The sequence below is a fragment of the Strigops habroptila genome, chromosome 4 (genome assembly GCF_004027225.2).
Source record: "Strigops habroptila isolate Jane chromosome 4, bStrHab1.2.pri, whole genome shotgun sequence".
Taxonomy (NCBI): Eukaryota; Metazoa; Chordata; class Aves; order Psittaciformes; family Psittacidae; genus Strigops; species Strigops habroptila.
Window position 1 is genome coordinate 46,702,530 of NC_046358.1, and position 25,868 is coordinate 46,728,397.

At 44.0% G+C, this 25,868-nt stretch overlaps 3 protein-coding genes across 5 annotated transcripts in view; 1 reads left to right on the top strand and 2 right to left on the bottom strand.

Annotated features, from left to right (window-relative positions):
- The window catches only part of ARG2 (arginase 2), a 22,938-nt gene extending 9,783 nt beyond the window's left edge, over positions 1–13,155 (bottom strand). Inside the window, exons 1-2 of the mRNA XM_030481978.1 lie at positions 12,811–13,155; positions 12,589–12,661 (exon numbers count right to left, since the gene is read on the bottom strand). Of these exons, the coding sequence (XP_030337838.1) occupies positions 12,589–12,661; positions 12,811–12,927 (190 nt within the window). The 5' untranslated portion in view covers positions 12,928–13,155. The remainder of the gene's footprint in view (positions 1–12,588; positions 12,662–12,810) is intronic.
- On the top strand, positions 12,966–21,924 carry PIGH (phosphatidylinositol glycan anchor biosynthesis class H). Its single transcript, XM_030481980.1, has 4 exons — positions 12,966–15,705; positions 17,661–17,870; positions 18,501–18,584; positions 20,701–21,924. The coding sequence occupies exons 1-4, from the start codon at positions 15,226–15,228 to the stop codon at positions 20,800–20,802; spliced, it is 876 nt and encodes a 291-aa protein (XP_030337840.1). The 5' UTR covers positions 12,966–15,225; the 3' UTR covers positions 20,803–21,924.
- A 1,189-nt stretch (positions 21,925–23,113) lies between these two features.
- PLEKHH1 (pleckstrin homology, MyTH4 and FERM domain containing H1) overlaps positions 23,114–25,868 on the bottom strand; it is a 55,398-nt gene continuing 52,643 nt past the window's right edge. For all 3 annotated transcript variants that reach the window (XM_030481937.1, XM_030481939.1, XM_030481938.1), the window contains exon 29: positions 23,114–25,728. In XM_030481937.1, the coding sequence (XP_030337797.1) occupies positions 25,552–25,728 (177 nt within the window). In that variant the 3' untranslated portion in view covers positions 23,114–25,551. The remainder of the gene's footprint in view (positions 25,729–25,868) is intronic.

A 25,868-nucleotide genomic window follows, 5' to 3' on the forward strand; every position in this document is an offset into this window, starting at 1 on the left:
CAATAATGGAAATTGCCTTATAGTACTTCCAGGCACCTCCATGGAGGCTGTGCTAGTGCTCTGTAAGAGAACCTGCCCATTTTCTCAATGCAAGATGTTCTGGAATGCATTTTAATTCTGAGGCTTTGATACCAACCCTCTTAAAGATCCTGTCATTGCCAGTTACGACTTAATTGGCTGTTGAAGCCTGACAACGTTCTGGGTCTAAGACTCAGCCTTTCCTAAGATGTATGTCTGCCTACTTCCCCTGAAAGGGAGTCACTTCACAAATGAGGAAACAAAGGAGCATATTTATTAGTTGGCTGCATTTAAAGTTTAATTCTCTTTCACACACATTATAGATTATCCTTTAAATACATTAGCCTTTGAAGCTCTGCTGTCCAATAGCATGTGCTTTCTTAACATTTAGATACCAAAACTTCTAAGAGGCCAGAGCCTCTCGGTTTCAGATAGGCCTGTTGCTGCAAGTGCTGATGACGACTGTGAACACCCCAAGGTATTTACAGCTACACCGATAGCGGCTTCATAAGTCATGACCACCCTAAATACCAGTCAGACCTGTCCCATTTGTTCCTCAGAATCACTAGCCTGGTCAGTCATTGTGAGAATTAGGTGGCTGGAAAATACGCAAACATACTTTTTATAGCAGGGACATAGATGGGCATATGTCAGGGTATTTGCTAGAAGAGGATATATCAGCAGAGCACAGCCAATTAACAAAAGATTAATTACATGTAGTCTCAACAACTGTGAGAAAAAACATTAGCTACAGAGACTTCAAGCAGTAAGCACAACCATGACATACCACTCCCTGGTTTTCAAAAGGTAACACAGGCACACAACAGCATCTTTTTTCTCTCTTAGGCAACACCTAATGAGCCAACAGGATGAAGGCTGTGGAATTTTGGTCAGATTTGGATGTGCTATCTGATCTCTATGTGACCACTACATTTTTTGCCCTCTGTTTCATTCTGCCGCTGTGCAGAATCAGAAGAGACTTGCAAGTTCTGATAGATGTTCAACAAATGTCAAGAATCTTTTTTTAATGTGTGTCTTCCTGCAAGGCTGCTGCTCACACACATGCACACTGCTGCACATTGCAGTATTGCCAGGTTTGATGAAAATACATGAGTGTGACCAGGAGACAAGTTTCAGAAGCAAGGCTTCAAATGCATTGCATCATTCAATAGGTATCAAGAGCTGTTGGAGATGCTGTTCAAGTTAATAATACCTTTGATCTAATACCTCTGACATGTGCGGGAAGTAAATCTGCACTTGGGAGTGGTGTTCAGTGACTTACACATTGCAAGACAGCACATTACACAACGTAATGGAAGAAAGGACTGCCACTTCAGTTTTGTTCTGCCTTACAGGACATATATGCACATCGCAGTATTTTTACCCATTAAAGGATGAAAAAGAATGAAAGGAAATTGCATCATGAAGCTACATCTTTAGATCAGTGTAAAACAAAGAACCAAGCATGACACCTTTCATAGTTCTTTAAGGAATCAGTTCAGATTCTTCAGGTTATGCTCAAGGCAGGTCAAACATGGCAGGTTCTAGGAAGCATATTTAGAGAAGTATTACTTGTGTTCAAGATTTTTTTCTTTACAAATGGGGTTAGGCTAAGGCAAAAAGACTTGGTTCAGCAGCTTCTGAATAAAAATGCCATTCATGTTTTACAGTCACATCAGGTTCATGCAGCTTTCAATGTGGGGATGGTAGACATGGATGGACAGACATTTTTGGAGTCCAGAATTCTGGGATCTTGTCCACCTTTTGGACAAATGGCATTCTCCTATCTCCTGCATTAAATCGCTCTCTAGCTATTTTTATAGAAAAGCCTAATGTCTGTTAAAGACAGGGACCTTCAGTTTTTGTTATCATCTTCAAAAGTTTATTGTTGTTCAGATAAAGTTCATAAACCTGGAAGCAGCTTCTTTTCTCAGCCTTGTGCTTCCCTCTTATTTAGGCCCACTGTTCTACTGTGCTTGCAGACAGATTGCTCAAGTTTCCCAGGGTGATATGAACGTTTTCAGCCAGCTAACCAATGGCTAATTAAGATACAGTTAATCTCAGAAGTACGCACTAATCCAACCCTCATATTAATATCTTTATTTTTTTAAGATGTGTCTAGAGTTGTGGAAGCTATGATTAAATGACCTTAAAAGGCAAAAGGAAAACATAGCAAATAAATAGTACACAAAAAAATTCACAGTATGCAGATAAACAATGTATCCTGAAGTGATTAAAAGCATGTGCATGTGTGCACATATTTATTAGGATTGAGCAGATATTAAAGAGATTAAATCAACGTGTACATTTGTCTCACTGCTTACTGAACAGCAAAGAACACCAATTTATGTTCAATTATTAATTATTAATGTATTTCTTGGCTTTTATGTAGCATGTCAGATATTACTCGAAGAGAGACCTGAATAGTTTTCCATTTCATCTGCCTGCTTGCACATAGTTTTGATTTAAAGAAATTAGCTAAATCTTTCTCAACTACATTATTTTGCCCAATGTAGAAACTGCCCAACAGATAGACATGCTGTAGTGTAATCTTGCTCTTCTCTAGACAGCAGTGAAAGATTTATATAATCTACCACACCAAACAACATGCACTTACTTTCTTTGGTAGCTGGGGCACTTTATTCTAAGGTACTAATAGCTATAAGCAAACAGCTTTTTAAATCAGCGTAGAAAATTAATGTAAAGAATATATATATGGGCCTTTTAAGAGACAGTAGATCCAAGTTCTGAAAACTAGAAAAATATATGGGCAGATAGGAAAGGCAGCTTACATTTGTTAGAGAGCACTGTATCCATTGTCAGAGCAGCAGATCAGGTCTAGCCAGCACTGAAGTACTTTTTAAATGAAACAGTACCATACAGTACTTCTAGACTAAGCACCGCAGACATTTTGCTAGTAACTAAGTAACATGAATTTAAACATGATCAAAAGTAGTCCTCTGCTCAACTTTTAAGCTCTAACAGAAGTTACATTCAAACAAAAAAATATATTCTGTTTGATTTATTAGTCAATTATCAACAGCACAGAAAATTTAGAACTACCAAGTCCATTTAAGTCAGACCCATCAGCACTCTGGCTCAAGAGGACATCACTTCAAGTGACAAAAACAAACAGGCTTGTTTCATCTATTTCTATTACAGGAGCTTGAAAGACACTTGAGGGAGATAAAGGTGTCAATCTGAATACAAACACACCATATAGTTATATAAATAAGATGCATATATACACCACAGCCCTCCTGTTAGTGTGAATGATGAGGGTGTAAAGGCAGCATACAAATCTCTTCTACAGTTTAGGAGCGCAATCCTCAGTGATTCAAGTGCCCCCCTCTGTCAGAGTTTTATCGGAGCTGCCTTGGGGCACATTTCAGCCAAAAATGAAGAAATTAGTCTGAAAACAGTTTGTATAGTAGATCTTTCCTGGGTCAACTTCTTTTGACCAGATCAGGTTAGGGTAAGTTCGCATAGGCATTCAACCAGCAGACCACAGGATGGAGGGCAGTCCTTTCTTCAGCCTGCACAGCCAGAACCAGAATTTTCCTATATTTGGTAAAGAAATCAACCTTTTTCATAGTCAGGAGCCTAACTTGAGGGGAAGGTAGAAATACAAATTAAGAACATATTTAAGAAAAAGTTTCCTGAATGTCTTTTCAAATAATAAGCTTTTAATGTAGGATTCAGGCTCAACCCAACAATGCTTATAACTGGGACACAAGATGCCCTTTAGCAAGCTGTATGACAATGGTCATGTTCACTTCCCATCATCCTAAGCAAAATACAGTCTGTTTATTTGGTACCCACAGTAGGCAGCAGTTACTATAGCACATCATTTTCCTGCACAGATTTAGAGGAAGTTTTCTTCTGTAAAAGCAGGAGGCTCTTAAGCCTGGGGACACTTAACTGTGAAAACATCTGGACAATAAGTAGCAGGGAAAGCCTCCCTCCCATCCTCCTTTACTAACATACTGCACCAGAGCCAGGAGCAGCAATTTGATAGTAGCAGATTTCAGCTTTCCAAATCCAGGCTATCTGCTGACAGGGCCCAATGGCATGCTACTGTAGCAATTGTAACAGCTCTCCTAGACAGCAAAGAGGAATGGGAACAAAAGCATGTGGAATACGAGATAGAAATGATCTCCTGGTACTGCCTGTTTACAATGGCTATTTGTGAACTAGAGGGGCGGAAAAAAAAAATCCTAGATTAATGGGAAGATTAAGTCTTTCCTCTTCCAAGTTTCTAAACCTTGCTGAATGGCTTTCAAAGGAATCTGGAAATCCCAGTTATTAGATCTTACCTCATACGAGGTGTTATATAAAGCCACTCACATGAAAGCATCACTCCTGCAAAGCGATTCCTCAGATTACAGCCCATCCAGTGAATCACTACACACAGAATGGCTTTTCAGGAAGCCATGAGCATTATGAACAATGTTTATAGACAAACTTAACATTTTCTTTCCTGTGAACAAAACAAAGGACTACAAGCTGTTAACATCCTTCTTTTCAGTATAAGCTCATTGGTTTATGGTATGGACTTTGTAATCCTTTCTCAAAGACACTGTCAAAATGTTGCACAACAGCAAACAAATGATTCAGTTAATTATGACCAGTGCATTCTGAGGCCTATTTTAAGACAGTTTTAACCCTCCAGAATTACCCAGTGTGTGTGTAAAAGCTATGCAAAGTGCCTATTTTTGTTTTACATGAATATGAAATTAGGCTAGCAAGATTCCCATGACAAAAGACAGACTTCAGTCTGGTTTAACCTCCTTACTTGGAAGTTCATTACATAGTGTCTAATTCTCTTTAAGTACCCATCTGCTGGAAGAAGTCTCCTATTAGATACAAACATTTGATGGCTCAAAAGTTTTCTGCCAGCTCTAAAATTTCACTACCTAAAAGGCAAGTTCACATCTTAGTAGTTTCCACCCTGCCTTTTGGAATTTTGAAGGGTCTGGTTTAAGACAAAGTTTCTGTATCTGTACCTATTGGAGAGGCTTCAGCTCATACAACATCAATAAGCAAACCCAATTCCAATTGCTACACCAAGTCTGTAGTCTTAAGTTGCCCCCTGCATAAAATGAACCAAGAAATACTTTTTCTGACTCCAAATTGAGCAGCCACCTCATTTCCCTTTGATAATCATTTATGACTTTAATCTCTTATGAAATCCAGTGTGCTTGACCTGAAGAGGTTTCCAAAAACGTCAGTATCAGGTGTTGGGAAACATTTGCACTATGGCTTGCATCAGAGAGGAGACAAGGGTGCAGCTATTGCAATCTGTCACTCTACCACCAAACCCTGCACAAGTTCTAATTCCCTTCAAATAGGCTTAACCCAGAAACAGTTCCAGATAGCGAAAACACAAGAGGGCACTTAGAGCCATAGAAAGTCGTAATACCAAAACAGCTCTCCTCAACAAGCACCTTGTGCTTTAGATTGTTACAGAAGTAGTTATGATATTAGTTAACCCAGACAAGTAACACTTCAGAGGAAGGAGAGCAGAATATATCAGAGATGACTGAAGTTCTCTCCCTTTCATCAGCTGCAAGAAACTAACACCAGACCAGCTCACTTCATATTCAAATGAAAGATCTCATTTATTTTTTTAGTTCAGTGCCTCATTTCCTGTTTTTCACCAGGAAGTTTTACAACAGAAATTTCCACCTTCCATCCAAAAATAATCCTCTGTACCATACTCACATAAGCACGTACCTGCCATGCATAGCTTGGTCTTACTAGTCCACAATGAGTTTCAAATGAGAAATTAATAACAGATTCTGTGCACCATAAAGCAGATCAAAACCCAACTTGTTACCTAAGTTTTCCCCTGTCATCTCCCTTTGTGCCCATCCCCAGTAACTCCTCTTGTTCAACACCACTCATAGTAAAAAAAAAAAAAACAAAAACCAAAAAACAACAAACAAACAAAACAGCATCTATCTCCAATCCAGAGACAATTTAATGGGTACAGAAATTAAGCCAAGTCATGTATTAAAACCAATTTTGTAGTACGGAAATATCAAGGATTAAGGGCATCGCCATAAAAGCAAACACAGTCGTGGTCCATCTGTCCATCCGTCCCCACCCCCGAACTCTGTTCTTCAGTCCTTGAATCTAATCTCCCTTTATTAAAAAATTAGGAATAAACTATTAATTCAGGTTTCCTAATCTGCATCAGCATAGCTTGATATTTTAGATTAAAACTAAACTGATCTGAGGAATAACTGCAATTAAAGCATCAAGTGAACTTAACGCCAAATTAACAAAGTTTATTTTAAAGCCAACTGCATGGATAATGCATAACCTGGAATATGCAGCAGAAAAATGGAAGAGGAAAAAAAACCTCTAACATCAAATTGATGACTGACACAAAGCTTTTCATTCCAAAGCAAAACCAAGCAGATTGTGTCCTCCATCAGGATGGGCAAAGGAAGAATCAGAACTGATCTACTGCAAGGAATGCTCCAACTCCATGTACTTTTGCTGTCAGCATTTTCCTAGTAACATCTGAGGCTAGTTGTAATCATGCAAATATCAAAGGGCACAACATTCAGAAGGATAAACCTTAACTGTTGTCAGAGCACACACCCTCACTTCGAGGAGTTTAGCTTCCCAAGAACTAGCTGATGAGGTTTGCTGTGAAGAAGCAACTTACAAACAGCCTCAGTTGAGGCCTCCCCAAAACAGCTCTCCTCCAAAGCCTCAGCAGGGCTAGTTCTGCTAGCCTGATTATCAGCATGAGCCCCTGTGTGCCTTCCCTCACAGAGTGGAGCAGCATCTGCCCTTGATGCATTCTGACAACTGGCATGATTTCAAAGGCTCACTGCAAATGCCAATTATGACCAGTCCATTTGATCATGCTGTGGGTTTTGTCAAACCACAGGGCTTTGAAGCTAACCAATCATGGCTAATCAACATTTGAGAGGTAAATAAGAATAACAGTGCCTCTTTGATCTCTATCTCTGTATAAATAAATAGGTTATTTATTCTAGTTCTGGAAATAAGCTGCAGTACTGCATAAGCATGTTTTACTGACACTATTAGGCAGAAGTGTTTGTGCATGCTTATGTCTAAGGGAAAGAAAGGAAAAAGGGGACTGCCTTTTACCTGTCCTGCTTCAGGGAAAGGAAAAAAAAAGGGGGTGGGGGGAAAAGAATACCTAGCTAAAAAAGGGGCATTCCCATTTCTGCTTTGTATGGCAGAAGACCTAGCTACTGGTCTAACATCTATATCCTAATTGATTTTTTCCTGATAATGTTCCTAGCAAATTAATAGACTCAGCTTTGACAGCATTCACAGCAGATGTGATCAGAAAGAACTTGTGAACAGTAGCATTTTCTTGGCAATACAGAGATTTAACTAAACAACATGCTGCTTAAAATGCCAGCACTTATTTAAGATTTTGTTTCCCATTTCAACTTCATCAACAGCAGAAAAGGTGAGGAAAGAGGCTAAAAAGGCAGATCTCTATGATATCTATACAATAAATTTAGACTTTATTGGATTCTAACCCAATCCTGAATTTCTGACATCTCATTCTTAACATGAACAAATCTTTGTCAAAGCATGGTCTGTAAACTCAATCATCTTAATTCAAATACAGGGCAAGCAGAACAGTACAGTTTATCAAAGCCTTCAGGGCAACTCTTTAAACACATATTTACTCGATGGACTGATGAAAATTACTTTTGCAGTACTGCAGCTGTAACTCCCGCTAGTCCACATCTGCTGAACGTCAGCACAAGTATTTCATTGCACTTACCTTCATCTACAATTGAAAGATTATTTATATTTCTCTTAAAACTCTTCACCCACAAAGATTTAGGTGGAAAATGACGAGATGTGGGAGAAGCTGCTTCATGATTTATTGTTAAGACTGAAACTAACCATATGAGTCCAATAGTTTTAGGCAAAGCAGGTGTGTACCCCCAGTCATATGGGATTTGGCAGCTCCACTCCTCTATTAGTGGAGGTTACTCCTTTCAGAGTCACTGCACTCACCTCCCGAATCCTTCTACTGAAGAGCTTTTTTTCTTCCAGTCAAACAAAGGACTAGTAATACGATGCCCGTTCTTTTTGATAAGTCTAACTCTACTTCTGTATGTGGACTGCAGAGACATGTGGCTAACTTGTCAAACCAGCAATTCAGATTCAAACTTTCAGTTCTAGCATAATCCAAACCCTAGTTTGACCCAGCCACATTCAGCAATAAATAAAGGAGGAGGAAGGAGGATAATTCTACAGTTATAATTATACTTTGTATAGTTTATATACAAGTTTTATACTTAATTTTATACTAAAGTTGTTCCATTGTTAGCAACAGCAGAGGTGCTCTAACTCACCCCAAAGGCTATGGTAATTAACACAACAGCTATCCGCCACTTATAAAAGATGTCCTCTTACTTGAAGGGAAGAAGGACTATTATCAGACAAGGCAACACAGGATTTACGTTTGATCAGATTCTCTGCTTAATCTGAAGCAAACAGGGGAGTCCAAAAAATTCCCACTTTAAAGAACTTCATACTTTACATCTTCTATAGTTGAGGTCAAGTGCATCTGTCACTTGTCTTCCACACTCCTTCCCACTGAAAGTCCAAGCATCTCCACATATTGTACCCATTTCTTTTTACTGCCAGAACACTGCACAGCCCTGAAAGCTTTGTACCCTTTCCTGCCCCATACCAGGGAGTTATGGGTCTCCATTTTCATGTAGCACTTCTTTGGCAATATGGAAGAGTCCTTTAAGGTGTTAATATTTTAATCTCCCTTAGGAGAAGCAGCCAAACAATGAACATCACCAAGGTGAACAAAAAAGCCCTACAGGCTTAGTCAGTTTTATTTTAAATTATCCCTACTGCACACCGGCTGGTTTTGCCCTGGGAGCTGGACTCCTGCTACATTAAGTCTCCTCCTGAGTACACCTCAAGCTACTACCAATGTATAATAGGTTCTCTCTCTGCTTCTAACAAGGGGAAGAAAGTCTTTAGTGGCGATACCATCTGCCTCTGAGCTCCCTCCTCATATTTCAGCCTAAGCATAAACAAGTCTATAGACAGTCATCATTTTAGGCAGCCAAGAATTTATCATACCATGTAGGTATAGTCACAGTCTCTTTCAAGGGAGGGATCCCCCCCAAAAAATAGTAGAGTAGTAGCTCAGGATACTGCAATAGGACTATGAAGGAACAGAAATTAGGATAGGGTGAAAGAAACAATAAAATTCCCTCTCAGAGATACTAGCCAGCGAAAGCAAAATGCAAAACAGTGCAAAAATGAGGAAACAAAGGCCTGGTGTTCTCACTGTCTCTGATGTAGCTTGAGCACTATCAATGGAAGCCATTAAATCAGGCATACAAATGTATGAAAAGCCATGTGGTTGCTTGACATTCAAAGTAACATGTACACATACAACCAAAACAAGCACGCATGCATCTTACTACCTGCATGCTACATTTTAGAGAAGATTTCAGAGCACCTTTGTTTTATGCAGACTGAAGTGAATTTGAATATACTAGGGCTAACGGGTTCAAACTTAAACAGGGGAAGTTCAGGTTACGTATAAGGAAGAAATTCTTTACTGTGACACTGGAACAGGTTGCCCAAAGAAGTGATAAATGCTCCATCCCTGGCAGTGTTCAAGGACAGGTTGGACAGAGCCTTGGATGACATGGTCTAGAGTGAGGTGTCCCTGCCCATGGCAAGGGGGTTGGAACTAGATGATCTTAAGGTCCTTTCCAACCCTAATGATTCTATGGTTACAGGAACACTGCCTCTTTACCCTCCATCTATACTTCCTTAGATTGCCCAGAATCTACCCTTGCTCCTCTACAGGGAATCATTACTCAGCAGCCGACCTCATGCCTGCTTTCAAGCTTGTAATGGCAAGGAAAATCATGTTTATATATCCCTCACATCCCAGTGGGGAACGTGGGTATGCAACAACAAAAAGAACCACTCACACACGCACACCCCCTGCCATAATCACATATGCTTCAGAAGTAGCCAATACAGGTGGAAGAACAGAAACCATATCTTAGGTAAATGTTCTTTCTTTCTAAAAGAGAAACCTGGTCTGCTGCAGTATTATTTACCTGCTCCTGGAAAACAAGCACAAGGTCTCATGAAAATTATTCTTTCAACATAACAGATAAATAGAATATCCGAGTTAATAATGAGAATAATACTGTCTCTATTCCCTTCAGTGTATGAGAAGAAAATGCATAGTATTAGAAAAACAAAGAAAGCAGCTGAAGTTTTACTACCAGTCCAGTGTACTGCAGGAGTACAAGCAATGCCACTACTATCACAGTACTCCAGGCAAAGCTACAGTGCCAGCCCAGGCAAGAAAAATTAACAGCCCACACACAAAAACAATCATTTGTTAAGTTTCCATGAACAACAGATGTGCACAATATAAAAGGCTACATGGCAGTGTCCTCCTCAATCTACCACCCTACCCTCCAGCAGGCTGTCTTTGCAAGATAAACAACTCCGTTGTGTATGCTGGCAACTGTCATTGTTTCAGGATGGGCTCTCATCACAGAACCTGTTACAATCCATGTACCATCTGAATCTGTGCATAAGTGAGCTGCAGAGATTTAAGTAGCAATAAACATCAGCACCGACTGGAGAAACAAACAAACAAACATAAAAAAACCCAAAAAAAAAACCCCAACAAAACAACCCTTACTCCAGTGGAAGGGCATGAGAGCAACAGGAAACTGAAAGGAGGAAGAAATCCCAGACCCTTTAAAAATTATAAAGGAACAGCAAGAAAATACCTCCACGTGCATTAATGATTAGTTGCTTTTGGACTGTTTACTCATTAAACAGTGAAAGTATTTCCCACTTTCCACTTATTTTTTACTTTAGCTTGCTTGCTTTAGCTTGTTGTCCCCACAACTTATTACTGGAATCCAGAAAGGGCTTGTATTCTCCTTTCTTTCTACCTTCTCAAAGTTCCCATCGAAGTGAGCGTGTGTCATGCAAATGAGCTTGGGGTTTTTGGGGGGTTGAGTTTTTTGTTTTGTTTGGGTTTGGTTTTTCTTTTCCCCCAAAAGATAATTCTTAGTATTAGGGAATTATTAGATTTGAACTAAGAGAAAGAGAACCCTAGGCCTTCCAGTATAAAATTCTATCATAGATATAAACTGCTGCCTACAGTCTTGTCTACAATAACATCTTCCTTTCAAACCTGGTAACTTGGTAGTTTTACATAAACTCTGAGCTCAGTAACATCCAGACCTGCTTTTATTCCAGTGTGTAAGACCTCTTTTATACACCTTCTCCTATGTTTGTAGAGGTTCTAGATCATGCTCACTGGAATTCAAGTATTGTCAAGGATGGCATATATCTCAGCTTTGCACAAAACAAGACAGGAAAAGAATACCTACTCATTTGACTGCAAACTGGGACTTTTCAGCTTGTGAATCATAAGATGTGTAGGATAAGCCTACAGAGCTGCACAGAACAACAGCTCCTTTTTTAAAGAAGTCTCATAATTCGCAAGAAATTTGCTAGAGGGTTATTAGGCAACCATCTTTGCATGCATCCACTGATACTAATTACACACAGAGCAGATAACAGCTCTTCCTGTGGTCCACCCCCTGCAATCCATCCCCATAATACAATTTGCAGTAACACTTTTTAGGTTAAAGATTCTCCAAGAGAGTTCAGCTTTACAAGTTTCTATCCCTCATGTCCTGTTTCTGTGACACAGTTTTCTGCAGGTCTCAGCTTGTAGAAGGAATAGATGCGAGAAGCTGAAACACAAACAGGCATGTGGATGTGCTTGAATAGCTGTAGCGTTAACAGTGAAAAGACCAGAAACTTTCCATTCACGCAGAGCTATTTGCAAGTGTTTTCAAAACAAAACTTCAGCCCAGACCTCACACGCAAATCTGGGTATTTCTCCAGAAAGCTCTGAATTTTATCACTTGAAAGCATACAAGTATTTTTAGGAACAAACTAAGTAGCTGGTAATGAATACGGAAAAATAGCACACATACACGATGTATGAAGTCGAGGAACACAGTCAAGGCTACTATTTAGCTGATGCACGGAGCGCACATCACGTTTTAAACGGCCTCACGTTCCTCCAGCTTTTCTTAAGCCAACACGCCGACAGCACACACCCCGTGCGCAGCGGAGCGCTCCATGCGCCAACGCGGGCGGCGCGGGGCGCACCCAGCGAAGCCGGGGCTGGCAGCGGCCGGTGTGCCGGGGCACGGCGCCGCTCTTTGTTCGGGAGGCGCGGGCAGCTTCTGAGCCGCACGCGCAATCCCCGCCGCCCCGGTGCCGCAGAGCGCGGCGGGCACCGCCTCCGCCGGGCACCGGGGCCTCAGGGGCACCCAGGGCTTCGCCATTCACGGTAAGGGACCGCTTTCACCACCTCACGCCGCCCACCCCCCCTTCCCCAGGTTCGCGGCAAGCGGCTGAGTCACGCTTCGCCGAAGCGAACTGTTAAAGGGATGCTCTGCCAGGGGATGGGGAACTGGGGCAGCCCCGCAGCCCCTCCGACACCCCATCCCAGCCCCCGCGCCTCACCGAGCCCGGCCAGCCGTTCCACCAGCCCCGCGGCGCGGAGAGTCGCGGGGCCGTGATCCACTCCTCGCCGTTTCTGCGAGACAAAGAGAAAGGGGATGCGTTAGCCAGCGCTGCCCACAGCCGGGTACCCGACCGCGCCGCGGGGAGCCGAGCCGAGCGGCTGCGGCAGCGGCTGCGGCACCGCCTGCGAACGGCGCCTTCTCTCTCTGCCGCGATGCCCACCTGCCCCCGGGAGAGCGGAGCTCCCACCAGAGCCACGGAGTGCGCCTGCTTAGTCAGCTGGAGCCCCGCATCCGCCTGCTTGCAGAGGAGCCGGGCGAAACTGCGGCACAAGGCCATGATGGAACGCCGCGGAGACGCCAAGGGATGCCGGGTGCCGCCGCCCCGCTCCTTTTAACGGGCTCCAGCCCCACACGCCGCGGCCCGCGGCCGGGCCCCGCCCCCCGCCCCTCACACCCCCGCGGCGCCCAGCCAACGGCAGCGCGTGCGCCCGGAGGTGTGTCCCGCCCCACGCGGCGCACGCGGCTCAGCGCGCCGCTGCCCGGCTCGGGGGCGGGGCGGGGCGGGGCGGGGGGTGCCCGGGCCCCTCCGCAGCGGCCAACGGTGCCCCCGCAAGGGCCGACGCCCCGCCCCGCCGCCGGCGCCCCTCCGCGCCGGCCGCCCCTCCCGCCGCGCCCGGCCCTCCCCTGCTCCTCGCCGGGTTTTTCCACTGCCACCCGGCGCCCCACCGCGCTGCCGGCGGCGGGCGGGGCTGCCGCCCCCACAGGGGCTCCTCACCGCAGCCCCCCGGGGCAGGTGCGGCGCCGGCTCTCCTTGCCCTGCCGAGAGGCCAAGCCCGGGGCTGGGGCAGCGGGAGGGGTCTCAGGGACTACCCCTTCTCTCAGAACTCACCCCTCGGCGTGAAATGGTGGAACTTGTAACTGCCCGTGGGGGAAAAGCGCACCCCAGCAGAGCTGCCCGGCTGGACACACCGAGCCGCCCCGCGGGAACGCCACTGCTTGGCTTTCTGAATAAAACCCGGGGTGACGCTCGTCATCTGGTAACCTTGATAAAGCATTTAAAAAGCCACCTCTGTAGCACCTGCCTCCAGTACCTGACCTCACACTGTCTTGGCCTGAGAGGATTCACAAGTTCTGAAAGCTGTCACTGTTGCTATTCACAGCGCATTTGAAGGATTACAGATAAAGAAGTGATTTAAAAACTAGTAATAGCCCCCATCTTCCCATTCTGTGACAAGGCAACATGACTCCTACTGTCAAATGTCCAACCTTACACACACGTTTGAAAGAAAGTCTGGCAGCGTTCAGTAGAAGAAAGATGACAGGGTGCAGACACGGTTAAATTGGGACTCGCCAGTGACACAAAAAACCCCAAAACACACACTTCTTTTTTCCTTCCAAGATTTCCACATCCTCACCTCTGTACCTCAGTAATATCTTGCTAATGGAGAATGACCATTACCACTCCTCCAGGAGCTCACACTTCTTTTCCCTCCTGTCACTCACCTTCTAGGTCTTTACATTGCTTTTTCTTCTTCTACCCACTACTTCCATTCTTTTTTCCCTTTCTCCCTGTCCCCATCTCCTAGTCTGTCATACCAGAGCTCCCATTCATTTACTTCAGACCTTACACCATTACAACCATTTCTTCCCTTTTTAAAAACCCTGTAACTTTGTTTTCAATTTACTGGTTCTTTCCGCTTTCACTCCATCTATACAATTCTTTTACCCTCCTTTTAACTTCAATATTTTCTCCTTTTTCCTCTGTTTCTGCAGTTCATCATTTGCCACTGCTTTTTTCTCTCCAGCCCATCCCTCACCTCGGCTCTTGTGTCACGGTGAGATCCTGGACACACCGCATGAGTCCTCTGCTAGTGCCAGCCATCACCCACTGCTCCGGGCTGAGCAGATTCTTCAATGCCCCTCAGTTTCTCACATCCCTTAAAGACTCCTTCACTGTCCCCACAAGTTAACAGGTTTATACATGCAGCATCCACCCAAGTGCTCTTTAGATATTGCTCCTAGAAAAGATGGTATCTGCAATTAAAGCTAACAGACACACTCGAGGACTATGCGAAAGAGGGAACAAACAAAAGGGGCAAAGGTGTTTGTATGATGGTTTGTAAATCACTGCTTTATGTCACTGCCAGGTGAGTCACGCAAAGAAGTAACTGGAAAGTATTAAAGGAAACACAGTCCAAAGACTCATTCTCTGTACACAAGGCCAACTCTCCAATTTATTATGTATTACAACAGCAAGGAACATGAAAATACTGCTTTAAACTCTGCAAAAAATACTACGGAAGTAAAAGCAAAAGAGCTCCTAGTAACAGATGGTACAGGCAAAAAGATAGGTTTATGCAGCAGGAGCTGGTGAAGGCAAACGGGGAAGAAAACCCGTCTCTTCATTGTGGCAAGAGAGGTACACATCAACACTAACACTTGTGTTGTTTAAAAGCGCTATTAAAAACCAGAGGAAGCGAGCAGTGAATTAGCAACACTCGCAAGCCGCAGAAGCTCCTGATACCGATCACGGGCACGGAAAGACGCCTGGCCAGCCGCAGCCAAGTGAGACGGCACCGGGGACACGGCGGGGCCGGCTGCACGCTCGCTGCCGGGGAGGCGCCATTTGCCAGGAATGAGACAGGCCTTAAGAGCTTCCCTGAGCCCACCTCGGCCACGGCCCCTCCCGCACGGCTGCGGTAACCCCGCCGACTGCCCGCGGCTCCGCTCCGCGCTCCGGCCGGGGCGGGCCGCCTCCCGCACTGCCAATCCCAGGCCCGCGGAACCGGCAGGCCCGGCAGAGGCCGCCCCGCCCGCGCGGTTGGAGTGGGCGCGAGGCAGCGGCCCGCCGCGCCAGCCCTTCCCGGGGCCGGAAGCGTGTGCCGGGGCCGTACCATCGAGCCAGGCGGGCCGCTCCAGACGGTTCCGGCGGGGCGGCATGGAGGAGCGGCGGTACCGCTCGGCGTCCGGGGCGCCCATCGCGCTGCGGACCCGCCAGCACAGCGCCTCCTGCCGGGAGCTGGCGGTGCGCTGCCCCCGCCTACAGCTCCGCTCCCTCAGCGCCGTCACCTCCGCCGTCTGGCTGGCGGCCTACGGGCTCTTCGTGCTCAGCCAGGTACCGATCGCTCCCCGGGCCGGGCCGCACCGGCCGCGCCCCTTCCCGCCGCCCTTGGGACCTCTCCGCGGCCCAGGCCGCGCCCCTGAGCCTATGTCCCGCTGAAGTACCGGGGGCATTCGAGAGGCTGGTGGCCGCGTGTGTCCCCAGAGCCCGCCTGCCTGGAGGGAGCCCCCCCGCCTTTGCCGAGCTGCTCACGGCAACGCAGGTGGCCAGAGCCGCTGGAAAGGCGACTTCCGTGTATGCTGGGCCTCCTCCGTGCCTCGAAGTGGTAGATCGTGGTGAGCATGTGAAAAAGAGAGAGCTGTGCCAGCCGGCGCCTGAGGGCCCGCAGGCTGTGCCCTGGGCGAATCTGGGGGCTCCTCAGATGTCTCCGTTGGTTTGTAGCCTCTTGCCAGACAGGGTAGATGTAGGTATCGGTGTTGAGTGATGCCTGGCGCATTCTGGTGAGTCCAGATACCTATTTGGAGAGAGGAGTTGTGGGAATCTAAAATAAAGGATATATTGGAGAAGGTGAGTTAATCTTACTGTTAATCCCTAAAGGGATTTTCCTGAGTGACTAAGGGAGCACTGTGCTGCGAGTGTCATTTTACTTGCTCCTGTTTCACAGCTGGGGCAGTAAGACCTTGGCAGTGCAGATTTCAAAAGCTGCTGATAAATCCAAAAGCATTAGTTTAGATTCCTGATCTGTGACCCATACTTGCAGAGAATGACCAGCTTGTAGACCCAGACCAGTTATCTCCAGATTGAAGTCAGTAGCTTGACCAAAGAAGCTGGTCACTGTGACCAGTGCTATGACTGTTGCACTTAAATTTTTTCAATAATCTTTCCCAAGGAATGAAAGCAGAGATTGCAACATGAGTCAGCTGGCAGGCTTCCGATATAGAAAGATGGTTCACGTTTCTCTGGTTGAAAAGGAAGCTGTGCTCAAGTTTTATTTGTTACAAGAACATACACCCCAGCCAGTGGTTACCACCCACTGCCCTCCTGCGTGGTCTTACACGTGCTCATGCAGCTTGTATGCAAGTGACTGCAGTCCTTCCTTTCTGCTAGGAAAGTCTCTTTCTGTGTGGATTTCAGTGTCTGTAATTCATGACTAATTTTTCTCCGTGACAGACTTTCAGAGAAGTCCTGTATCCTTGTGTTTGAATGTGGCCATGGCTTCTTTACCTCACACGACAGTGGTACAGGCCCAGCTTGAGTGGTAGGGCCATGCAGTTCTTCCAGTCCTTTAGGAAGTATCAGTTATAACTTCGATTTATGGGTATGTGGCCTTGAGCTCTCTAAAATGTGTCCCAGAAATAGGTTGTAGTTGCAGACCTTTAGCAGTTATCACGTCTTCAGATGACTCACTGTTGCCTGTAGTTTCAGCAGTTCTATATTATGCACCAGCAATCCCAAGATTGAGCATACAAAAGATGTTTGTCCTCAGATGAAGCACAGGAGAAAGCAAATGTTCTGTAGATTGGTATTTAAAGCAGGAAGAGAGACGAGGTTTGAACAAGTTTAGACTTGCAGTTCATAAGAAGCAAGCCACTAGGGCAGTAGTTTTTCCTGAAAGATTTTTGTTACCAAGACTCCACCCTCAGTATTAGTTAGCATTTCACAGCACTTCTCTGCCAGTGACATCATCTCTGTAGACACGTGTGTCATACACTCTCATGGATGTAACTGGCTGGTTTTGTTTGAGATTTCTGCACTAAATTTACAAGGCAGTAGAATTCGGTTGCCGTTTTCAGTTTCAGCTTCCTATTCTTTCAGACCATACTGTGAAGACTGATTTAAATCTCATTACGCATATATCAGGCAGCCAGGTGAATAAAAGGACTCCACCTAAGTAAAACTGCCTTGTCACTGAAGCTTTAATATTATAATTTACTACTGCAATATTACTTCCTCTAAAGCTGTGTTGATTGTGATACCAGAGCTCTGTCTTTGCTTGGCTTGTGTTACAGAATAGTATGGTGCTTTCTGCTGCTATCTTCATCACACTGATTGGCCTGATCATATACCTGCACTTTGTGAAAATTGACCAGGAATCCCTGCTGGTCATCGGCTCACTCGGCATTCAGGTGACTGCATCCTATGCATCAGGGAAGGAGAGCACGACCTTCATTGAGATGGGTCGTGTGAAGGATGTGGTTATCAATGAAGCCATCCATATGGTAATCATACACAGTCTTTCTTCTTGTGTATCTGCGGGCACACTCACATCCAGTATATTTTCATGAGCGTAATTAACCAGAGCAGCTAAACACAGCACTGACCTGAAGCTTTGCTTCAGATTTCTCTTCTGATTCTCTTATCTGTTCTCTCACCTTTAAAAGAGAACTGAAGCCAAATAACCTCAAAAAGTCAAATCCATCTCTTAGATAATGCCACTGACACTGACCTAGTGGTTTTAGTTCTTTGTGTTATACTGCTTTTACAAATCCTGGTGCCCAACTCCACAAGTAGTCAAGACGGAGATAAGAGAGACAACACAAGAGATTATTTTTCCTGTTGCTGGGGTTTTTTGCAAGGCTCTTTTAGAAAAGCAAACCTTACTCTTCCAGCATGTGTGTGTTCTTTTCAGGTTAAACATTTAATAGGAAAGAACACAAGTACAATTTTATTTGTATTTTTTTTTGTTGTGTGAAGGGAGGAAAGCTATAGATGCAAGTCTGTAGACTTGAGCGTGGCCTGGGGTGATTGGCCTTCAGCGCTGGAGTTGAAACACATTTCTTTCTGCGATAACTCCAGGCACTTTGATAACATTTTCAAACTCCAGTGACTTTGTCTTGTTTGTCTTGTAGCAAAAAGTTATCTACTACTTGTGCATTCTCCTCCAGGACCCTGGAGATCCTCAGGGAGTATCTGAGGTTGTGCCACTCTTTCAGGTGAGTTTGGCTGAATGGTGAAGAAATCCAGATCTGGCGTCTGTGTGCACGCTAGTTGAAGCTTGTCTTTATTCCACTACAGGTAGCTGATTACAGTTGCCTTTCCCAGACTGGGCCTTCATGGTGGGTGGTGTTAGAAGTCTCATAGAACTACGTACTGGAATGGTTTTTTCATCTGCTCTCCATTCGGAGAACAGGGAGTCGTGTCAATCTGAACCCAACCACAAGCCTGCATGAACTAGAAGTCTTTGGCTCACAGTTCACTGTGTAGTCTTATGCTCGGCGTTACCATCACTACTGTGGCACTGTGCTGCAGTTGATTTTTCTCTCGGCTTTGTGTGCCAAAAGTGACCGTAAAAACCTTACTGGCATTAGAATGACTGCCCCGTCTCACCCGTTGACAAAGATCACAGTACAAGCTGTAAGCAATTTGCTTAATGTATAATAACTTGTTTGCTTTACCATTACCCTGTCTCCCCTTTCTCTTATCCTGCTAACTTGCTCTGACTGTTCCGAATCCCATTTTTGGGATGGATTTTCTTTCTGCATGTACATGCCTAACACAACAATGCCTTGATCCTGGAGTGGTAAGTAGTACAGAGGTACCTCATATCTTGGACTGCTGAAGTTTATAGCCCTTTCTGTCCTTCTTACTTCACCTGCTGCTGGTGGCTGTCATTTTGTAGTCCACATCCAATTTATGACTAGATACAATTAGTCTTCAGCTAAATACTTACAGGTATAAATAGACTGTTCCACTGGTACTTGCTGCTAAGTCAGTCCCACAATTGTAAAGACGTTTACTAACAATAATAGAAATTATTTCACATCTAGTCAAGGGAAAAAAATGGACTTGCTGGAAACCAACAAGTAATGAACTCCAGAGAGCTGCAATCAGGAAGCTGGTTTTAGTTATACATGTTCCTTTCCAGCTTCAGAGAGGCTGCCTGGCATTTGTGTAGTTTCTCCTTTCTTTATAGCTCAGTGCTGAACAGTTTTATTTTCATGGAAGTATCTTGGCATTGGTAGAGTGGACTTCACCAGCAGCGGAGGTACAGAAAGAACTGTATGAGTTTGCACTGGTAATTTTCACTTCAACATGCAAGTTAGTATGTTACTTAGTGTTGAAGGAGCAGTAATTAGTAACTTTATTGCGCCTCCTTCACTGGGTTCCTCTAAGTAAATACAATTTACTGTATCACTGAGCCCAGGAGCACTTCTGTGCTGAACTGACCTATCGTTCCCTTAAGCAACACTGGCAAGGAGAGGTGTTTGATGGACTTTACACAGTAGTGCTGTTTTGGGAGCTCAAAGTCAGGGGATTATAGGGACTGTAGGACTGGGAAACTTTCACCTCCCTGCTGGTTTTAGTTTGGTCCAGGTTAGAAGTGATGGAAAATCATTATACTTTGACCACCATTGGCTGTTTGTGTGAAATTAATTGATGTTTCCAGTTAACCTTCCAGTGTCCTTTTGGCAGTACTAGCAGAGGCCAAGGGCCAGGTGTCTAAATTCCCTGTCCTGAAGGTACATTTTTCAGGGTGGAGGTTTTCTAGAAGGGTGGATTGGTGTATGGAAGTCTGTTGTTTGGTAGGTCTAGAGGGAGTATGGCCCAATGCATAGGTTAGTGGGCAGGGAGCTGTGGATGTTCTTCCATGCCGTCACTGTGAGCGGTGAGCTGTGGAAGGGGAGGATTTCTGGTTTGGTGACAGATTCAGGCTAACTGCAGAATGGTGCTGCCTGTTTTGACCTGACAGCTTCAGGGGCAGGCGTTTTCAGTCACAGAGCAGGTGTGGCTTATGGAATGGCTTCGCACTGCTGTATCAGCAGTTCCACCAAATACCTCCTGGAGTTTGACGGATTATTTCTCAACAAACATGTAAAAGGGAAATCTATTCTTTGACATTGACTTAATGTGAGAAAGCTAATCAGCTACAGATATCTTGCTGTTGCATTCCTTACACATGCATACATATACATATTCTGATAGCTTTACATCAGCCATCTCCACATTCCTTTCTCTGCCTGAGAGTCTCACTAGTGGGAAGTTAAAGCTTTCCAGCTTTTTTACAGCCAGTTCAGAGCCTGATTCTTTGTTGCTTCACTTAAATTCTAGAGCTCCAAGCCACGTCTGGACTGCTTGATAGAAGTATACAGAAGTTGTCAAGAAATCCTGCAGCAGAGGAAGACAGCTCCACAATCAAATGGAATAAAATAGTAAAAATAATTTAAAAAATGAAAATGAAGGCAGCGAGCTGCCAGCAGGTCTCACAGAAACACATGGAAAAGTAACTACAAAACTGCCCTGTGGCTTTTTATAATTACATGAGTGGTGCATAAGTACACTGACGTTAAGGCTAAAGACCCTCAGACTCACAGAGTTGTTACAGAAAATGGCAGCTCAGCGCAGAAGCAAACGTTGAAATCCTCTGCTCTGAAGACAGGTGATCAGAACTTTTTAGACTCAGACAGCAGCATTTTTTTCTTGCCTCTCCAGCAAAAAATCATGGGGAAATAAGGCAAAGGGAGGCAAGAATATGTGTCAAATGTTTAGTCTTTTGTGGATCTGAAAATTATGCTAAAATAATAATGTAACCCTTGCCATACTGCCAAAAATAGGCTTTTTTGTTTGTTTCTATTTAACCCTTTGTTTGAAAAAGCATATACCACTCTAAATACCAAAGTTGATGTTTGGGCTGGGATAGTAACTTCCTGATCCACAGGAGAATTTCAGAAAAAAAATAACAGAAAATTAAAATACACTGTTACACTATATTATGTTTAATGAAATAAACATAGGAGAGCAGACTTTGATCTCTTTAGGGATTTGCTTGAAAGAGTCCCATGGGATGGGGCTCTGGAGGTAAGAAGGGTCAAACAAAGCTGATGGTAGTCAAGGATCACCTCCTCTAAGCCCAAGGACAGTCCATCCCCATGAGCAGGAAGTCAAGCAGAAATTCCAGGAAGCCTGCATGGATGAACAAGTTGCTCCTGGTGAAACTCAGGACACAAGAAGAAAGCATACAGAAGGTGGAAGCAGGGACAGATAACAGATAACCTGGGAGGAATACAGCAACACTGCCCATCATGCAGTTAGGAAAGCCAAAGCCCACCTGGATTTGAATCTGTTGAGGGATGTCAAAGGCAACAAGATGAGCTTCTCTAAGTACATAAGTGGACACATTGCTGAATGGGGCAGAGGCATGGTGACACAGGACATGGAAAAGAAGTGGCATTAAAAGCACCACATCAATTGCTCTGAGAATATGAGGAAAATGTGTTGAAGAAAATAATGGTAATGACTATGTGAATAAAGTTTTATTGGTCTGTGCTCTCCAGAGTAAGGTCGGGAAATTCTTCTTTGTTGATGAGCTGAAAGTTACTGTAATCTTTAACTGGTATTTTCCTCTCTTTTTTTTCCCATGACTCCTTACTAATGTAGCTGAGAATTGAAATTTCAAACCAAGAGCTAAACCAGCAAGCTGGCAGGAGTCTGAGGTCATGCTTAATTTGCAGCCAGTGCTGTACTATGCTTGTCTACATACTCTGTAATTAAAAGGTGGCAACATTCCATCGTGCAATATGGGAGAGATAAGGTGATTTTTAATTTTTTTTTCACGGTGCCATGAAGCTTGCAAGACACAGGTTAGCTCATGGCACAGGAAGCATCCTGGTTGTCCCAGTGAAAGGCAGCAGCTTGGGGATGTGCCACTGGCTTTCAGGTAATGTTGTCTAGGCTACTTCATTTTTTATGGTTTTATTTCTCATAAATACTTCAAATGTTGGGGTTGGCCAGATTTTTAATTCCAGTGCTTCCCTAACATAAGTTGGTAGGTCTCTCTGAAGTTAGTGAAGCTGCACCCTGATGCAAACTGTGTTTGGTTGCAAGTCCAGGCAGAACTGTAAAGGGCGAGTGTTGGGGCAAGGGCAGAAATTGGCCGTTAGCAGAGGCAGCAGGCCTTGGGAGCGCGATCGTGTAAACGGCTATGGTGGAGGTCCCTTGACTAAGAACCATGTGGTATACTTGAGTTGCACATGGCTCAGAATATGGTTTGATTAGGTTGTGCTGCTTCATGGGGAGGAGAAATGGTCAAGGCCCTTGAGGAGCACTACAGCAGGAAGATTCACTGAGTCATGAGGAGAACGTGTTAGAAAACAAATTATGTCTGAGCAAAGTGGCCAGAGTCTTGGGCTCAAGAGTGTGCTGGGAACATTGACTACACTGTAAAAGTCCCATGAAGTCCTGAGAATGTGCGCTGAAGAAATGACCAAGTAGCTGCGTACAGGAGGAAGCCTGAAGATTTTAACCATCTTGTGAAGGAGTGACCATCCTGTGCCCATGGGAGTGCACCTTAGTCATCCACTAATGCTGAGAGATCATCAGCAGAGAGAAACAAGAGTAAGACGAGAGCAGGTGTGCACCAGGTATGTGCCTAGATATCAAACACAGTCTTCATCCATTTTTGTTTACATTGAGCCTATTTTGGTTTTTAAAGTAGTTTCTTCAATCTGAGAATAATACAGCTGAATTCATGATAACTGCATTTTATTAAGAACAATCAGAAATCTCACAGTATCTCCCAGACAGCCTTTTACAGACACACAGCAGTTAGGAAAACAAAGGCTTTTGTCATCTCATTCTATGCTGCAGCAATAGTCATTGCCAAAAGCATTGATTAAAATAGAAATAGTTTTCTCTACCAAAGAATCATACAAAATAGGTATCTATAGAGGATTGGTTGGTTGAAATCAGGTGAGCTATAAATCATAGAATAGTTAGGGTTGTATGTGCATCCATCCAAGTGGGGTGGTCCCTGAAATACTCAAGTATTGGTGAATATTTTTAAGAAATAAGGAAAAAAGTTCTGTATGTCACACTTATCTATTTAAAGTGCAGTTATGGCAGAAAATACTGAGCTTCATGACAGCGCTTGCTTATTCAACATCCTGTTGGCCCCAGTATAAGTCTCTAAGGACAGTAGTGTTAGCGCTGTAAGGCACGTACAGGCTCTGAACTGTGAGCTGGAGATGTTTATGCCTTGAGCATCCCCAGCACTGATGGCAGCACAGCTTATGGTGAAGCAGCTTTGTTACTGGTGGGATACAAGCAGCAGGCTGTCAACAGACCTTCAGGTAGAGGAGGGATTGTCAGGCACAGGTGATTGAGGGAGGAAGAATAATTCTCTCTCTAGTCAAACTGATGTGTGTGTGTGAGAGAGGAAATACGTGCACAGTCTATCAGGATATACAGTCACTTAAAAGTATCTAAGTAAAAAAAAAAAAAAAAGACTAAATACCTTCTCAAAATCGTTTTTGGCTCAGAAAGCTTCTACCCTTTTCCAGAACTTCAAGGGATGCTCCTCAAATTCATAAAAAGTGAATACATGACAGTATATGTAAATCAGGTTTGTGTGTTCATACAATCCTTTCCTGCCATATTGTTTCCACAACCCGCCATGGGGTGGTTTGGGGTTTTTTGTGGGGGTTTTAGGGTTTTTTTTTATGTTACAAAGATGCTGATACGGAATAGCTTAGAATTACTTTTGTCTGTCCAATGCTCTTTTAATTTGTAGCTTTGCACCCATCATAGGCATGAAAAAAAAACCTCATGAATTACCAGCTCTGCTGTGTGCACTAGTTGGATGTTTCAAGGCAGATGCAAGGGAGTGAAAAAGCTGGTATGGTTGGTTGGTTCATTTGCGAATAGCTTTAGTTTGCTATTGCTGAATTCTTTCTAATGGTTGGATTCACGCTGTTTTAATTTGGGAAAGTTGCCCATGAATGCGTAATTACCATGAAGTTGCACATGGTACTTTTGAAAGTGCAATTATGTTGGAATGCTTATCAAAATAGCTGAACTCCAGCCAGGTAGACATAGATATTTTCAAGAAGAATTGAAAAAAAAATCTTTAGGAAAGGCAGAAGAACACTACTTGAGTACACATTTGCTGACTACCTCCTCCTTGCTAGGGTAGCATGAAGGAAGCAGGAGTTTGAAAGGAGCAGCTTCTGTCAAGTCAGAATGGCAGAGCTGATTTGGAAAGATCTGTTCCAGTTGCTGAAAGACAGAAAAAGTACAAAATTTGCTTGCCTTGTCTTCCTTTGTCTGAGATGATGTGCAGTTTCAAACACACCCTGAAACATCTACAGCAGTGATTACAGAAAGAGTCTTTGAAAGTGCTTGTCTGACGGTGGAGCACGTGACACATTCAGCCCTGCAGCAGAGATCTAATGTTCATCTACTGTGTAGAACAGCATCAACTCCCAAAATGCATCAGTTCTATAGGAGCTAGGGCATCATCTGACACTGTTCCAGTCCCAGTCAGTCTGAGTCCTTAACATGCAAACCCAGTAGGTTTCCACCCTTATTTAAAGTTGAAAATAAATTCTTGAGTACCACTGAACTCTTACTTTATACTCCCTATGTCAGGTCTGAAATTACCCTTGACTTGCATCATAATTATTCAGTTTAGTTCCTCTTCCTTCTCAACAGTGTCTTCTTTCTTTCTTTCTTTCTTTCTTCCTTCCTTTCACATCTGGAGCAAGGAATTGGTAAGTTCTTGTCCTCTGGAAGCTGAAAATGGCAGTCATCAAAGCGCACAATCATGTGCTTGTAAGCAAAGCAGTAAGATCAGGAGACGGAAGAAGAATGGGTGCAAGGAAGTAACTGGAGCACCGTGCAGGCAAGTTACCTGAGGCATGGTATTTTGGATGGAGTGTGGCATGGAAAGGAAACTCCTGCACAGTCCCCTAATTCAATATTTTTTTTAAGAAGACACTCTCTCTACCCACACCAAGGAACTTTGTCTATTATTATGGAAAAAGAATCAGAGCCCACATTAAATTAATGTGTGTAACCAGCAAAATCGTAGCAGTCTGCTATTTGGTACACAGCAGTGGGAAAAAAAACAAACAAAACAAAAATCCAAACAAACAAAAAAGCCCCAAAGTAATTTGGAATGAGCCCTCAGAGCAGGGTGGGCCCCTTAGTGCTTCGGGGCATAGAAGGAAGCAAGCACCTATTTTCAGTCTCCCAGAGCTTGTTGGCAGGTGTTTTGCTTCGGGAGGGCTGTGTAGAAGATAGGAGTGAAGGTGATGAACAGCAGTTAATATAGCTGGCAATAAGAAGTGTTGCTTCAACAATCTAGGAAAAAAGAGAATGATTAACTGTAAGTCAATTAGAGGTAAGAGTGCCCTTTGATTTTTAGAACCTATTGACGGCATAACTTTCGCAAATGGCTTTCTCACATGCAATTATTCCATTTTGAAATGACAATCTGTCTA

Coding starts and splice junctions, on each gene's coding strand:
- PIGH (XM_030481980.1), top strand. CDS start 15,226: ATGAGACAGGCCTTAAGAGCTTCCCTGAGCCCACCTCGGCCACGGCCC. Junction 17,871..18,500: donor TCAATGAAGCCATCCATATG/GTAATCATACAC, acceptor TTTGTCTTGTAG/CAAAAAGTTATCTACTACTT. Junction 18,585..20,700: donor AGGTTGTGCCACTCTTTCAG/GTGAGTTTGGCT, acceptor CTTAAATTCTAG/AGCTCCAAGCCACGTCTGGA.